We start from the raw sequence: 17,768 nt of genomic DNA on the forward strand, positions 1-17,768 counted from the left end.
GTTGAAATCTGACATGGGCTAGATCTACAGTACTGCTTTATGGCAGTATTGAAGTGCACTGATAACTGTTGGGGCACATGGCACATTTGATATACCACTATTGTAGTGTTACTTCCTGCTTTTTATTCCACATTATCCAATGTACCGCAACAAATGTAATTGTGTGTCCTATGAGGTATAAATGTGCAAGAGGGATATAGAATTACCACGATGGGATCATAATGATATATGACACAAGGTATAGATCTGGCCATGGTAAGCATGGTGTTTTAATATTCTGGCCAGGGTGTCCCAAAGTCTAACCCCTTCCTTATAGTGAGCATACTTTAAATATCTCCATTTCCCCACCACCCTGCCCTTGGTTTTCCTAGTTGTAATCAGACCCATTTAAGCTGCTCTGTGCTTATTGTTTTGGATGACAGTACCTTCAAACTTCACTGGGATCCTGTAGGTTTCGGCTTCTCCTTCAGGACCGTCCTCCAAGTGTGAAAACGTTTCATTCAGCCCAATCACCTCAAACCTCAGTTTTTCAGGAGCACCACAGCGCACAGAGACTTTTATCTCCAGATCTTCTCCCAGTTCCACAGAGGAGGAGGTTAACACAGCTTGAAGACCAGAGATGGGCTCAACTAAATGAATAGTGAGGATTTCTGCAATCTCTGATTCCGTGGTGTTGCTGGAAGCGATGATTTCAAGGTGATGCACCCCAGGACCTATGAGCTGTTGAGTTGCGCCATCCAGGGTCAGATTATGAGGAAAAATTCCTGCCTTTGCACTGGACTCCATCAGAGTCTTGTTATCACCTAGTACAGCGTAGGTAACGCCACTCCCTGAAAAGCAAAAGATTTGCAAAATGTCCTTCTTTGACTATGGGGCGATTCAGTAATAAGAAGAAGAGGAAGATGAATTCTATGTGAATTATGCTTTGTTCTCTGCTCCTTAATTTGTTTGTTTATATAGTGGCATCCATGTTCATAGACATACTTACAGAAGACAATAAATAAAAATAAGACAGATATAAAACACAGCAGCATTAAAACAAGAAAAAATACTTTAAAATAACAGCTTTTCCCAACCTGGTGCCCTTCAGATGTTTTGGACTTCAACTCCTATCAGCCTCAGCCACCATGGCCAATAGTCAGGAATGCTGAGAGTTGTGATCCAAAACATTTGGAGTGTGTCAGGTTAGGGGAGGCTGCTATAAAACATCAGAAATCAATTATAAAATGCCTTTGGGAATAAAACCTTTTTCCAACATTTGTCTAAAAACAGGAAGTGGGGGCTCACTGGACCTGCCTGGGGAAAGAATTCCACAGCTGGGATGCCACCACGGAGAAGGCCCTGCCTCTAAGACCCACCGGTCTGACTGCTAATTAATTGCTAGTGAAGGCTAACATGTGCACCAAAAGTCATCATTAAGTAGGAATCCCCTCTCACTCCCAACCCAATTTCTTTTTTAAACATGAGAAGTGTGATTATGCCAAGCTTCTGTTTTTGAAAATGGGGTAGAGTTTAAAGACTAGTTTGGAAGGTCTCATGTGGTGCCTTGTGAAAGGTTAACTCTGAGATAAATGTGGTTGTGGATACAGGAATACATAAGCACGTTCATCTGGACTGCAGCCAAGGGGCCGGGTTGCAACACTCAAATTATTTATTAATTATTTACTTAATCAATTGATAGACTGCTTGATTATATCTAAAAAGACACCTCGGAACGGTTTACAACATAAAATTTTAAAATACAAAACAACCACAATTAAAACATTTAAGAACAGCAAATACACAAAGTCTCACCTAAAACACACATTTAAAATCAAAAGATAAAACATCCTGAATTAAAACATTAAAATCAGAGATCTAATGATCAAATTGGGCAGCAAATAAAGCCTTTGAAAAACACTCCAAAGTTGCATCTGCTGCACCATATTTCCCTGGGTGTTATACCTGTTTTCCTCCCAAATGCTTACAGAGTCTTTGGAGTTCATTACCTCCCTGATTTCATATCTCAGAAGCATAACACTTCTAAGAAACTAAGGTTTTTTTTAAAGGATTCAGACTGGTCCAGTAGATGCCTGTCCTGCAATGGTGTAGTGGATCCAGGCCTCACAGGGATGCAACACCAGCACTTTTTTATTAGCAGGGATGCTAACCTCATCTGCCACCCCCCCTCAGCCTTCCCTGTTCCTTCTAAGTTTAGCTGTAATCCTTGCAGAGGCTGAAGGGAAATGGATTTTCCCCAGCAATAATGCATTGTTCCTTGTTGTAATGCAAAGTATTTTGGGGTGGCTTAGTCTTGAATGGGCAATTAAGACCCATTTGCTTTACAGAAGACCAGCTTGTAGCAGATGAAATCTCCTAGAACCCGTTTGTTGATAAATGTTCAACAAACTCTTGGGTGGCCCAAGACACTGTGCTGCCTGAGGCCAAAGACGAGATGGCGCCCCTCTCATTCCACATACAAAAACTGACTGGACTGGCAGATGGATCTGTCTTCAACACTGATGATGGGACAGTATACTCCACTGCCCCTGAAGGCTGTGGGTTAATTTAGGGGGCACAGAGCAGGCTGTATGCCCCACAGCTCTCTCTCCTCCAGCACCTTGCCACCTCCCAGCATCTGCCACCTGAGGCAACTGCTTCATTTTGCCTAATGGTAGGGCCGGCCCTGTATGGATCAACCCAGCTGCCTGCAATTTGGGACTCTCCTTGGGGGCATGGCTACAGGGCCTGGCATGATGAGCACCAGCACTTCAAAATGTCCTGCTATACCACTACTATCCTGTGCACTGTGAAAGCAAAGGTTCAAACTACTATTGAAGTGTGAAAAAAAAGATGGCTCTGACCTCCATTAAGTTCCACTTGAATCCATAACGTCTCCTTGTAAAGGGTCCTGCAGTGAGAGCTGTTCCCCACTTCATACTTGCTGAAGCACCCGGTAACAGTCAGCATGTCCATTTTATCTTGGACAGTCATCAGTTTTTGAGCTGTCACATGCCATTCACTGGTCGTGCATTCCACAAAGATGGTGAATTCGCCGGGAGATGTGTATCGATGCGTCACATTGCTGGACAAGCTTAAAACATAACATGGAATATGTTACCAGTGGAAGAAGGGAGACCTAGAATCAAAGAATAGTAGGGTTGGAAGGGGCCTACAAGGCCACTGAGTCCAACCCCCTGCTCAATGCAGGAATCCAAGTCAGAGCATCCCCGACAGATGGCTGTCCAGCCTCGTCTTGAATGCCTCCAGTGTGGGAGAGCCCACAGCCTCCATAGGTAATTGGTTCCATTGGACCTGTAACAAAATGTTGCAGCATGGAATGCTCCTGTTCAGAGTCCAGCCAGCCATGCCCTCTTTCAAGATATTCCATTCCATTCCCCTCCACTCCACCCCATTCCTCTCAACTGTAAGTCAGCATTCCACCCCCACTGAGCATGCTCAGTCCTCACAGAGTTTGTTTTGAGCCCCCCCCCCCCCCGGTGGTTTATTTCCCCAAGATTCTGTACTTTTGCAGAATTTGGCGTTCCCCTCAGTCTCCTGATACCTTCCTCTTGAGTGTGTTCAGCCATGATGGCTACATAAAGATCCGCACTCAGAGTTTGCTATTAGTAAGGCAGGGAGTTAAGGGTGGTGCAATATGAAAACCGTGGCCCCAAAACCTCAACTTCCTAATTCAGGTCTTTATGGTGGAATGAACACTTTCACTATACGTCAGAAATGAGGGCATGCTAACGAGGGCCTTGCTGCACATCATGCACAGCAAATCTGGTTTTGCTCAACAGTGATCATCTGCCAACAAAACTGGCTCTCCGATGAGTGTTTCTGTTCAGATACATGTGTTTCCAAACACATGTTTGGTCCATTCACACATTACATTAAACAAAACAAAAACCCTAGGTATACACTGTTAAAAACGTAGGCTCCAGTCCTAACACACTAACCTGTGAGTAAGTCCCACTGAATTTATTGGACTTGCATCTGGGTAGACATGCATAGGACTGGAATGTTAAGGGTGTGAACCTGACCATATTTTTACCTACATGATCATTATCCCTGCATAGGAAAACATTTTGTGTAAAGCAGCCTCAAGTAGTTTTCCAGATTAACCAGAGCTGTACTTATACAGAGAGCTTTCCTACAAGAGGCTGTTAATCCGCTGTTATCTATTTTCGGTTTTGTAGCAGAATTGAGTTCCAAGCTCTATACAAAGAGCTTTTCCTTTCCTGCTTTTCTGCTACATAACCTCTAGGTGGCGCTGTGCTATAGTGGAATATCACAACTACACAAGTAGGAAAACATGTTCTCTTTCACTTTCACAAATAATATTCCATTTTCCCCGCTCTAAAGAAAAACCCTGGGAAAGTGCTCTTAAAAAACAGAAGTGCAACTAGAAGGTCACAGCACCATCACAGCAAAGAACCCATAAACAACCATGAGTAAGGAATGGCCAGTGCACAATAAATGTTTCGTGCAGAAAAGCTCAATGAAATGTTTTTAAAAATTAATGCTTTTCTCTAATACAGTTTGAGCATTATAAGCTACATAAAACCAGATCAGAAGGATGCACAATTCACTCTTCCCTCTAGAAAGAGGTCAAAGCTGCCAAAGCCACACAAAAAGAATGAAATGGATGCTTTAAATGCTGCAATCCTGTGCATATTTACATAAAATGCATATATGAGCACATGCAGCTGTCTTGTCCACACCTCTGAGCCACGTAGCCTAGTATTCGTCTCCTCTGACAGAGGCTCTCTCAGGTCTCAGAAGTATTTGAGATCCTTTTAATGGGACTGGAGATGCCAGAGCAGAGGCCGAACCTCGAATTGTCTGCCTTTAATGTATGTGCTCCACTGAGCTATGATCCCCCCTTGGCAGGGACAAGTCCCATTAAACACAGCATCCTGGTTTGCATGTTGCACTAAGCCAAGATTTAGTGCTATGGGTACAAGTAGGAACAAGCCCAACTGGAGCCTCACACTTGCGCACTCCCCCCTCTGTCTCCTCCTTCTCCTCCCACGTTTAGTTTAACTTTACGCAAAAGCTGGTTTGTTATTGCATTCGAACCAGTTTGAACAGTCTGTGCGGCTGGCTAAACAAACCCGCAAAACAATCCAAGGCTTGAAGTTGGCTTGTTTTGAATCTGACCAGAGTTTGTTTTAAGAGGAAAGCAAGCAAATGTGTGAAGCACAGGGCACCCTAACAGGTGAGGTGATACTAAAGAGTTACGCAAAACTTTTGGTATGGATGAATATATTTGAAACCTGATGTGAAAAATACATCAATGGACTTAGAAAAATATGAATAAAGAACTGAATAAGGGATTTAACAAGTATACCAGTTTATAACTTGTTTTACAACTTTTTCAGAAAAACATTCCTCAAACACTTTTTCAGACAAACATTTCTTTACAGTTTTCTCATTGCAGTTCTTACAGTTCTTATTTATTTATTTATTTATTTATTTATTTTATTATTGCATTTATATCCCGCCTTTATTCCTCTTGCAAGGAACCCAAGGCGGCTTACATTATCCTCCTCCTCTCCATTTTATCCTCACAACAACAACCCTGTGAGGTAGGTTGGGCTGAGAGTGTGTGACTGGCCCAAAGTCACCCAGTGAGCTTCTATGGCCGAGTGGGGACTAGAACCCGGATCTCCCAGCTCCCATTCCAACACTCTTGCCACTACACCATGCTGGCTCTCTTGTTCCAACTAGTCTCAAACTGGTTCAAGTGAACTCAGGGTTGACTATAACAAATATGATTTTTTAAAAAGTTATCTACATACTGAAAATATACAGAAATGTATATGATTTTTTTAAATGAAAAAACTATTTTAAAGAAATTATTTGCTTGAATTGCGCAATTGCTCAATTCAAGAAAATAATTTCAGATATATATATATATTCCTCTTGTCTTGGGGGAACCATCTCCTGTTGGCTTTCCCAGGGTTTGTTTTAAACCACAGGCTCCGATCCCAATATAACATCAAGCCAACTTTCATGCAAAGTGAAATTAAATTCAGAAGGAATCCTCCTCCTGTTCATGAGGAAGGATGAGAAAGAGGAGTGGTGGTGCACAATTCTTTATTTGGTTTGTGTCCTTTAAATAGGACTTGAGAACTACTCTGCACCTAAAAAATTCCCAAGCAGTGAACAACAATAACGTAAGAACATAGCAACTGGTGCACATAGGCTCACTGCCTCTGGTACTGGAGGTAGCACACAGCCATCAGGGCTAGTAGCCTTTGATAGCCTTTTCCTTCAGGAATTTGTCTAACCCACTACTATATAAAATATAAGAACAGAACAGATCATAATATTTAAAATACAGCAGTTGCACCAATAAAATTGCAGCTGGGCTTTCAATCGGGGGAAGCTTGTTGAACTAAGGATGTTTTTAACGTGCCGAAAACGTAGCAACACTGATACATGCTGAACATTAGTTGGCAAGGAATTCCACAGAGAGGGAGCTAATATACAGTCAGGGCCAGACATATTGGAACAAGGATAACTGTTTTGGCAGTTGGCCTCTGCACACCACCACACAGAAGTTGAAAGGAAACACACCCAGATGGGAGCGAAGTCAGGACTTTCAGCTGTCATTCAAGGGGTGTGACAAAAGTGGGGCACTAACTATTCAGGAAGGACAGCCAGTGGCACACACACACACACACCCCATCGTTGGTGGCTCATAAGTAATGGAACAAACCAACATCATTTCAAACTTAAGGATCGCCTTTAATTCCTGGATGAAAGTCCTTTGCAGTCAATGACTGCCTGAAGTCTGGAACCCATGGACATGACCAAATGCGGAGTTTCCTCCCTCGAGATGCTTTGTCAGGCTTTCACTGCAGCTGCCTTCAGCTGCTGCTTGTTTGTGGGTCTTTCTGCCTTCAGTCTTGGCTTCAGTAAGTGAAAAGCATGCTCTATTGGGTGGAGATCAGGTGACTGACTTGGCCATTGAAGAACATCCCACTTCCTTGCCTTGAGAAACTCTTGGGTAGCTTTTGCTGTGTGTTTTGGGTCATTACCCATCTGCAATATGAAGTGGCCTCCTATCAGTTTGGCAGCATTCAGCTGAAACTGAGCAGAAAGTATAGCCCTATACACTTCAGAATTCATCCTGCTGCTTTTATCAGCAGTCAGGTCATCAATAAACATCAGTGACCCGGTTCCATCGGCAGCCATACATGCCCATGCCATAACACTGCCTCCACCATGTTTGACAGATGATGTGGTATGCTTTGGATCATGAGCTGTTCCTTTCCTTCTCCATACTTTTCTCTTCCCATCATTCTGGTACAAGTTAATCTTGGTTTTATCAGCCCAAAGAATCTTATTCCAGAACTGGGCAGGCTTTTTTAGGTGTTTGCTGGCAAAGGCTAATCTGGCCTTTCAGTTCTTGAGCATTACCAGTGGTTTGCACCTTGTTGTGAAGCCTCTGTATTTACATTCATAAAGCCATCTCTTGACTGTAGATATTACATGCCTACCTCCGCAAGAGCGTTCTTGACCTGGCTAGATGTTGTGAAAGGGTTCCTCTTCACCATGAGCAGCATTCTGTGGTCATCCACTTTAGTTGTCTTCCGTGGTCTTCCAGGCCTTTTGCTGTTGCTGAGCTTTCCAGTTAATTCCTTCTTTTTCAGGATGTTCCAAACTGTTGTATTGGCCACTCCCACTGTTTTTGCTATCTCTCGGATGGGTTTATTTTGTTTCCTCAGCTTAATGATGGCCTCCTTCACTCGCATGGACACCTCTTTGGACCTCATGCTGGGAGTCCCAGTGAACAGCTACCAAATGCAAATGTCACACTCAGAACCACCTCCAGGCCTTTTATCTGCTTGCTTGGTCATGGGGTACCCAGGAAACAGGCCACACCTGGCCATGCAGCTGCTTGTCAGCCATTCGTTCTATTACTTATGAGCCACCAACGATGGGTGTATGTGTATGCCACTGGCTGTACTTCCAGAATGGCTAATGCCCCACTTTTGTCAAACCCTTTGAATTACAGCTGAAAGTCCTGACTTCGCTGCCATCTGGGTGTGTTTCCTTTCAACTTCGATGTGGTGGTGTACAGAGGCCAACTGCCAAAACAGTTACCCTTGTTCCAATATTTCTGGCCCTAACTGTAACTGAAGGAACAACACTATGCATGTTTAGACAGGAAAATGTCCTACAGCTCCCAGCATTCCCCAGCCAGCACAGCTGGCTAGGAAATGCTAGGAGTTGTAGGACTTTGCACAGGATTGCATAGGATTGTGCTCTACAAGCTCAGCTTCAAGTGGTCTCTAACCACAAGAAGAGTGGAACCCCCAGGAGCATCTCACCCAATGGCCTCAGTGTGCAGGATCAGGCTGGAAGATCCTGGAAAATGCATCACAAAAAAAGTATTACCAAACCACTGCTTCATTTAGGGCATCTCTACACCAGCCTAAAATCCTGCATTTAGAACAGGGCTTTCTGCTTCCCTTTTAAATGCAGGATCACAACAACTCCCTTTTTCACCCGCTTCCTTTTCCCTCTCCCCTTTGCCCCTCCTTCTCCCCATATCTGAGTGTTCCACTATCTTTTATTGATCTCGCTCCTCTTCTTGCCACTTTTCCTCTTTTCAGGAAAGGAACTCAAGCGGAACACAATGGGGTAATTTGATAGCTCATTATCTGCAATCTATCTGAAAATGGAACAAAGGGCATTTAGTGGAGGAGATGCCCTGGAGGGTCACGGCGTCATGTAAAGAGCCCACAAACGTCCGTGAAGGAGCCATCTCAATCGCAGGATAAAAGCTCCATGTGTAGAAAGCCTCAGAGAGCATCACCAGCACAAAACGAGAGCAAAACGTCCCGCTTGTTTGACTGCAAAAGCTTAAACTTACGATGGTGGGTAGTATGGATCGATTGTGTTTCCATCTCCGGTGCTAACTATGCAGGAGAGGTTGCCAGAGTAAGGGGAGAGTAGCCATTTCAAGGATATGGTGATATTTTCAAAGACAAAGCTTGTCTCAGTCACAGCCAGTCGCAAGCCTGCGAAGCAACACATGGAATGGTATCAACCTTCTGTGCACCCATTGAAAGATCAATGTCATGGCCCATGAAGCTGCCTTATACCAAGTGAGGCCATTGCTTCATCTATTCCATACTTTTAAAAATTAATTTTTATTGTGATTTTAACAAAACAAAACAAACAAATTATGAAGGGAAAAAAGAAGAAAAAGGGGGGAAAGGGGAAAAAAGGCAACTCTGTAGCTACATGCATAGAAATACCACTTTCTATGAAATACAACATTCTAAAAAAGACAGGAGATGATGCATAAGCTTCAACAAAAGCAGACCAAATATCCATATAAGTATTCATTTGCGAGTGGTGCCTATATAACACCAGTTCAAACGTTGATACGTCAGATCCTCAATCCGTTGCATTATAGGAGGTGAGCATTTGTCCTTCCAGTGTGTAATATCAGTCTTTTGGCTGTCAAAAGAGCTCGGAAAATCCATTTGCGCTGACCATACGTTAACCTTCAGCAAACAGGTAACTTATTCCCTGTTGTCATGCAAAATATTTTGGGGTGACTAGGTCTTGAATGGGAAACTAACGGGCAACCCATTAGCTGTATGAAAGACCTCCTCCTGGTGGAGATGAAAACTACTAGAACTAGTTTGTTGATATGGATAAACACAGCTGCCCGCATTTCTGGACTCTCCTTGGGGGCGTGGCTATGGGGATTGACCTGATGAGTGCCTGCACTTCGACCATTTACCATTACACCACTGTTTGTGCAGAAGGATTGGGGGCTCTCTTCAATGCTGGGACTCAAAACAAATTCCTGGACTTAGCATTCTTTAATAGGAAGTGTATGTCATTTGCACCAGGCTCTGACTGGTGGATCCTGGTGTTCTAGTAAAAAAAAGTCCTAGAAGCTTATGGTCTGCTCACCCCTCTCTAAGGGTTGTGCCTGTGGCTTTTCTAGCCCTGTGATGTGAAACTCCACCCCATTTGGGTGGAGATGTGGGGAAATTGAACATAGGACCTTCTACACGTAAGGGATGGGCTCTAACACTACTAATGAAGAGAAGGGACATACAGGATTTTTTCCCCAATGTGGTGGAAGCTGACGCAGGGAATCCACGCTCCTGCATTGCTTGGTAATGTTTGAAACCCAAGCTAAATAGTTCTTGCAGAACTGATGCTTGGGCTGTACCACTTCAGACCCACTGGAGGCTGGTGACTCCAAGGTCAATGGAGCAGTGAATCTGCTCCGGGTTTCAGTCAGAACCAGTCAGAATTTTAAAGGATAGCTTTGCACCTTGGATAGCTCCTTTAGAGTTCTGACTGACTGGTTCTCACTGAATCCTGGAGAGGATTCACCACCCACTGATACTGAAGACACCAGCAGGTGGGCACCACATGGTTATATACTCCTCCATACACAAAATTCCCCGCATGCAGAAAACTAACATGTCAGGCAGAACAAGTATAGTCTATCCTTCTCCTGGACATGTTTTCTGTGGGTTTTTCTACAGGAGGCATTTATTGTAGGCTCGTCATTCCCAACTCATAGTTTTTATGCATTCTTTAGACAACGTCATGACCCTCCAGTTTCGCTTCTGTGTCTAAAGAGCATTTTCTGGGAGTATTTTTTAGAGCAGCAAAAGTGCAGTATTTAATTGTAAAAACAAAAAAAAATTCTTTTTCTACTTGTGTATTTGCACTATTCCACTATACCACAGTGCCACCTAGAGGTTATGTAGTGGAAAAGCAGGAAAGGGAACGCTCCATGTAGCACTTGGATCTCAATTCTGCAACAAAACCCAAACTAGACACAGCAGATTAATGGCTGATTAGCAGCCTCCTATAGAAAAGCTCTATGTGTTGGGTTTTTATTGTATGGAGGAACATTTAGTCATGTGAGGCACACATACACACACCCCGACACACACACAGTCTGAAGTGGTACAGCCCAGACATATCTTGACCACCTTAGTGATCACTAAATAGCCTAAATGATGCACTATCACAGTCTCTTCCCAGGTCAGTGTCACGTCTCCTGGGAACTGAAGCCACTCTAGAAGGGAGAGGCTGTGATGTTGTTCTCTCCTCTCATGTGACACCAACCACAGGCTTCTGGTGTTACTGAGCAGCATGGGAAACAGTCATGCCACTGCACCTCCCGTGTCACTAGAAGTAATGCTGGAAAGGATTCTAACTTAGGCTTTCTTCACATGGAGCTTTTATCCTGCTATTGAGATGGCTCAATTGAGGAAGTTTGCAGGCTCTTTACATGACGCCATGAGCCTCCGAGGCATCTCCTGCACTAAATGCCCTATGTTCCATTTTTAAATAGATCGCAGATCATGAGCTATCAAATTACCCCATTGTGTTCCACTTGAGTTCCCTCTGTGAAAAGAGGAAAAGCAGCAAGAAGAGGAGCAAGATCAATGGAAGATAACAGAAGACTCAGATACGGGGAGAAGGAGGGGGAAAGGGGAGGGGGAAAGGAAGCAGGTGAAAAAGGGAGTCATTGTGATTCTGCATTTAAAAGGGAAGCAGAAAGCCCCATTTTAAATGCAGGATTTTAGGCTGGTGTAGGGATGCCCTTAGAGGCAGAGTGACCAATGCAACTTTCACAACAGTATAGCACAGGGGGGTGTAAAATTTAGGCTGCCAGTTCTACGTAATTTTTTCTTCGAATTCTGAGATCCACCAACTGGTGCTGGTGCAAACGACACGTACTTAGGGCAGAGTCCTATGCAAGTTGAGACAGAAAAAGGCCTACAACTCCCAACACACCCCAGCCAGCCATTTAGAACGAAAGAATTCTAAGCCCGGGAACTGATTTTGAGTGCCAGAACCGAGCAGGGCTCCACACAAGCGCTTTACTCCAGGTTACACCTGATTTTTCGTCACTTTAGCAGTATAATTCAGGCAGGAGTGATCTTGTTGTTGCTCTCATTAGACAGTCAGGAGCCAGAAATCCTTGCCTATCTACTGCAAATCATCCAGAGTTCCACCAGTAGATCCAGGTCAACTTTCCGCCCAGCCATGCTGCAGAAGAGAGAACTGCACTAACAATGAAGAGGCGGGCACTGATACTGGATGAAATATTGCTGCAAGCTTTATTCAATATGACAGCGTCATGCCGACTGGGACGCTGCCAAATTCCAAGGTTTATTTAATTAAATATTCAATCTCCCATAGGGTTGTGGTGAAGGAAGCTCAAGCCGTGACCTGATCCCTACAGACTGCACTCAAGGAGCTGGCATAGCTGTCCATACCTCATCTGCTCCCCCGCACCCAACCCCTCTGCGCCATGCTCATACTTGAACCTGTAGCAGAACTCCGAGCATCGTGAGACACATTGGACGGCTCGCAGGTGCCACCTCCAACTGCTGCCAAGTTGCACTGGCTTTGATGCATCACCCTGTTTGCTAGCCAAGTACAGGCAACTCCACCCGTCTGGGTGGAGCTCCCCCCTTAATAGGACAGGAGGATGTATCAAGTTTATGGGCCTTATTTCTCTCCCTCCGTTACAATCCCTCCTGCTGCAGGAACAGGCCGGCTGAAATGCCTTCTACATAAGTCCTAAAGGTGTACTCTTTGCATCTGGTCACACAACTTGGAGGCCTAGCGTTTGATTCTGCTGAGTAAGGGTGTTTTTGCTCACAAGGTGTTTCTTCCATTTGTAATACAAATGCATTGGCCAGAAAAGCTCACTCACATTACCTACGACTCTCCTTTCTTTTCTCTTTGCAAGGGGGACGAACAAATCCCAGGCTGGTTTTTTCACCCCAAAAGCTTAAATTACAGTTTGAGCTTCTCTTGCCCTATTTAATGTCAATACCTGATCATTGCTCCTGTAGAGAGAAAGCAGACAGCAGGGATTTGTAACGCAAATGAGTTTTCTAGCCAATATCCATTTACATTCCCAGTACAAAGCCAGTTGAAGCACTAGCCACTTTTAACTCTCATGCACAAAAGGCCCACAGCTTGCAGTACATATACAGCGAGAGAGGCTCCAAGGCAATTTAAAATAACATGGGGTGGGGTGGGGTGGGGTGGGGTGGGGTGAGAAACATCACAGTACTTAGGAAAGCCTTCCACAATCTGATGCACTCTCCAATGCTGGCTGGGCATGATGGGAGTTGTAGTCCAACACATCTGGACGGAGCCAGGTTGGGAAGGTTGACATGCCTACTAAGCAAAATGATTTATTTTTTTCATGTGCATCTTTGTAGCAGCTTTACGAATATAGAAGAGCCATATTGGATCAGACCAAGGGTCCATCTTGTCCAGCATTCTGTTCACACAGTGGCCAATCAGCTGCCCACGGAAAACCCACAAGCAGGACATGAGTATAACGGAACCCTCCTGCCCATGTTCCCCAGCAACTGGTGAATCAGAGGTAGCATATAGCCATCAGGACTAGTAGCCATTGTGGGAGTAAAAGCTTGTATCAGGCCTGAACCAAGTCTCCAAATAGGGGGTGTACGGATGACTTACCCCGTTCTGCTGGGGCCATCCGCTAGGGGGGAGGGAGGCTATCCATCCCTCCTCCCCGGAATCCTCCCCGGCCAGCTCCACTCCGCAAGGAGCCCACGGAGCCGCCGGCCGGGGCCGCCCAGAGCTGGATTTCCATCTGCTGCTGGGCTGCGGCTGCAAATGGCGGCCACTGTAGTGGCTACTGTTTGTGTCCCTGCGGTAGCCGTGATAGGCTACATATATATTTACATAGCCTATCATGGCAAAAGGCAGGAACGCAAATGGTGGCCGCTATGCCATTTGCGTCCCTGCCTTTTGCTGTGATAGGCTACGTAAATATATAAGTAGCATATCATGGCTACCGCAGGGATGCAAATGGTGGCTGCTACGCCATTTGTGTCCCTGCGGTAGCCGTGACAGGCTGCGTATATATTTACATAGCCTATCACAGCTACTGCAGGGACACAAATGGCATCCCTGCGTTAGCTGTGATAGGCTACATAAATACTTATGTGGCCTATCACAGCTAAAGTGGAATGGAAACGGCGGCCGCAGACTGGAGCAGCCATTCGCGAGGCAGCAGACAGCCGACAAAGGTAGGCTCCGTCCAGGAGGGATTACGCGGGGTGGCAGGGGGGATTGCTCTGTTCCGCCAGACTCTGGGGGACCGGATTCTAAAGAATCTGGCCTCACTGGAGTCTGTGGCAGAATTCTCTAACATCCCTATCTCCAAGAGGGAAAAATACATAGAATATTGTAACGGAGTAGCTGAGAAAAACAAGACAAAAAGAACTGAGTAAGAGGGTAGAATAAACATTCCTGCACACAGAGAAAGCGGGCTCCAACTCCTATCTCATGGGCAATGGGTAGACAAAAACCCATTCCCTGCTGAGATAAGGTACTGCCTGGCAGGAGAAATTTGCAGATCATTGTGCCCCAGCTGTGTTTAGGGGTATATTCATGGTTAGGGAGCACTGATGCACCCTAACCGTAAAGCAGCTCTTGTCAAAAATACTAATGGGAATAACGATAGCTGTAATTTTGATTGTTGTTATAACACTGCTCTTTAAACTGTTTTTGTGCCTTGGCCGCCAAATGTGTAAGAAAACAATAGCACCTGTAAATGAATATGTTAACTTAGTAAGTGTTATGACAGATAAGCGAAATGAAGGAGATGGCAAAAGTATTCTGGTTGAAGAAGAAGCTGATAGATTAGGGAAGACTGATATTGATTAAGTGGCACTATAAAAATAGTGGCAAAGGGGGGAGCTGCGGGAGAAAAAGCCTGTATCAGGCCTGAACCAAAGTATCAGGCCTGAACCAAGTCTCGAAGAGGGAAAAATACAAAGAATATTGTAACGGAGTAGCTGAGAAAAACAGGACACAAAGAACGGGGTAAGAGGGTAGAATAAACATTCCTGCACACAGAGAAAGCAGGCTCCAACTCCTATCTCATGGGCAATGGGTAGGCAAAAACCCATTCCCTGCTGAGATAAGGTACTGCCTGGCAGGAGAAATTTGCAATCATTGTGCCCCAGCTGTGTTTAGGGGTATATTCAGGGTTAGGGAGCACTGATGCATATGTGAGCACCAACCCTAATGTGATTGGATATAGATAACATATGTAAGCTTTTAACTGGCTAAAGTCTTTCTCTTCATATTGTTTCTACGTACTTTGTTTTCCTTTAAAAACCCATGTAACCTGTTCCCAAACTGTCGTTCCTTTGCGGGCTACCCGTGTAAACACGTTCCGGTAATAAAGTATGATTTCAGATACATTGACCACCAGCCTCATCCTTTGGGCAGGGGTGGTTCTCATTCCCTTTTGGTTCCCCACAGTTTCCCCCACACCACTGATAGCTGGGTTTTCTAGTGGCATGCATTCTCATAGCAATATTAGTGCCATTTTATATTTTTATCTGTGAGATTTGATAGCTATTCAGTGGTGCAATATAGTTCTTATGTGTATACATGTCTCTGCTTGGAAGCTCAAGGTCTGCTACTGGAACAAAGACAGCTGGTTGGAATTCCGAAGGCTGATTCAGTCATTTGGGCTCTACGTGGAAGTCACTGAAAATCCCCTCCGAACCTGTAGTTAATCTCAGTAGTGTGGGTGAAAAGCACCGCTGCTTACCTTCCACACAGTGGTATCGAACAGACAGGTAGCTTCCCAAACCTGGACAAGGATCTCCGAAAAAGGTTCCATCCGCTGCTACTTGGCACGCCTGGAGTCCATGACACTGCCCTGCAAGGATTGATTTGACCATTTTACTTTGAATGATTCAGGGCCAAAGCTTAACATCCCTAAATGCAGGTTTAAAGCTGAATAATGGGCCATTTTATGCCATTATCAAATTGTTATCAAATGAATCCTACACATGTTTACTCAGATGTCAGTCCCTCTGAATTCAATGTATTATTTCTGATAATTCCTAAGTGAATTTTTTGTATGATGCTTCTTTCAGTTATTTTGAATGAGATAACACACACAATATATTAGGGCTATGACCCAGTTAAAGAAATATTAGTCAATTGACTTTCTGAGATTCAATTTATTAAACATTTAATCAATTGGTTAAATCTGCATAAATTTGAATATGGATAAAACAAAAGTTCTGATGAAGAAAGCACATTTTCTTTGGTTTTAGGTGATGTCTGTGTGTATCACAGCAGGCATCCTTTTAGAACTCTTCTACGTGAGAGAGGGATGCCTTTTTTTAAGTGTTGGCAGGATTAGGTCACTTAACCTGAACTTGAAGAGTTAATATGTGCCTGAGTGAGATGGGCGGGGATTGCTAAGATGCTTGTTCCATCCTTTTCCTGTCTCCTCCTCTCTACTTCCTCCTCCTGTAAATGAGGCTGACAATGAGGCTGATTGCAGCCATCTTGTCTTGAGATGTAAGCTTGTTATACCTCCAGTAAAGTTTGTTCTAATGCACTGCTGGAGGGTTTTGTCTATACTCATGGCTTCTCACCAGGAGCTGATTTGTACTACATTAAGATGCCATCTGCATTTTTTTTTTTTAAATAAAGACATGATTTAAAGTAATAATGCGTTCTAGAATGTCTCTGAAAAGTTTGGAAGGTTGCGAAGATGACTACATTAACGGGTTAACAAAGCCATGCTGCTCCATGAGGGGAAAAAAATCCAAAATCTACAGTTGGGCAATACCATTAGGACCAACCAAAATGTCATAGAAAGTGTGCAAGCTTTTGAGTTCTCCAGAACTCTTTCTCTGGTTAGACGGTACAAAGCTGGACCATAAGGAAGGCTGAGCGAAGGAAGATAGATGCTTTTGAACTGTGGTGTTGGAGGAAAATTCTGAGAGTGCCTTGGACTGCAAGAAGATCAAACCAGTCCATACTCCAGGAAAGAAAGCCAGACTGCTCACTGGAGGGAAGGATATTAAAGGCAAAACTGAAGTACTTTGGCCACATCATGAGAAGACAGGATACCCTGGAGAAGATGCTGATGCTAGGGAAAGTGGAAGGCAAAGGAAGAGGGGCCGACCAAGGGCAAGATGGATGGACGATATTCTGGAGGTGATGGACTCGACCTTGCGGGAGCTGGGGGTGGCGACAGCAGACAGGAAGCTCTGGCGTGGGCTGGTCCATGAAGTCACGAAGAGTCGGAAGCGACTGACCGAATAAATAACAACAACGAACCAAAAAATAGTTCGACAATTATTGGCGAGATTAGGGCCATGAGTCACTTAACCTGAACTTGAAGAGTTAATATGTACCTGAGTGAGATGGGAGGGGACCTCTGGGAGACCTCTGGCCTTTTCCTTGTCTCCTCCCTCTACTTTTCTATCTTCTTCCTCTTTCCTCCTGCAAGCAATGCTGACCATGAGGCTGACCTCAGCCAATTTACCTGGAGATGTAAGTTTGTTACATTTCCAGTAAAAGTCTGTTCTTAACCCACCACTCAAGTGCACTTTGTCTACACCCACGGCTACTCCCTGGGAGCTGATTCAGACTTCAACAAGTAGGCTAGATATTGCGGCCATAAAGTCTGCAGCGTAGCCTCCGTCTCAAGATGGAGATCACAGACAGAATGAATTTGTGACGGCTAGGTACTGCAGGTATCACATTATACCTAGCATTCAAGGACAAAGAAGCAAAGGCATTTCTGCCTTCAGAAGCATTTCTGAAAACCTAAGGGCTGGGTGTAACTCAGATCTGACACAGGTTCCTGAACAGAAATAGAGACACATGAGTTATGAGTAGATACAAGGCTCCCTGTTCTCCTGATGTCTGGCACCCTTTTATTGACTTTATGAGGGCTAGATACA

At 44.4% G+C, this 17,768-nt stretch overlaps 1 protein-coding gene and 1 pseudogene across 1 annotated transcript in view; one reads left to right on the forward strand and one right to left on the reverse strand.

Moving 5' to 3' along the window:
• Nucleotides 1–17,768, reverse strand: part of LOC146339023 (polycystin-1-like protein 2) — a 110,856-nt gene that overhangs the window by 80,288 nt on the left and 12,800 nt on the right. Inside the window, 4 exon segments of the mRNA XM_084812890.1 lie at nucleotides 426–830; nucleotides 2,844–3,064; nucleotides 8,873–9,020; nucleotides 15,608–15,718. Of these exon segments, the coding sequence (XP_084669016.1) occupies nucleotides 426–830; nucleotides 2,844–3,064; nucleotides 8,873–9,020; nucleotides 15,608–15,718 (885 nt within the window).
• Nucleotides 13,828–13,923, forward strand: LOC146339024 (small nucleolar RNA SNORA17; annotated as a pseudogene).

The sequence above is a fragment of the Heloderma suspectum genome, chromosome 8, assembly GCF_057233095.1.
Source record: "Heloderma suspectum isolate Gila_16-S chromosome 8, 16-S_ref, whole genome shotgun sequence".
NCBI lineage: Eukaryota > Metazoa > Chordata > Lepidosauria > Squamata > Helodermatidae > Heloderma > Heloderma suspectum.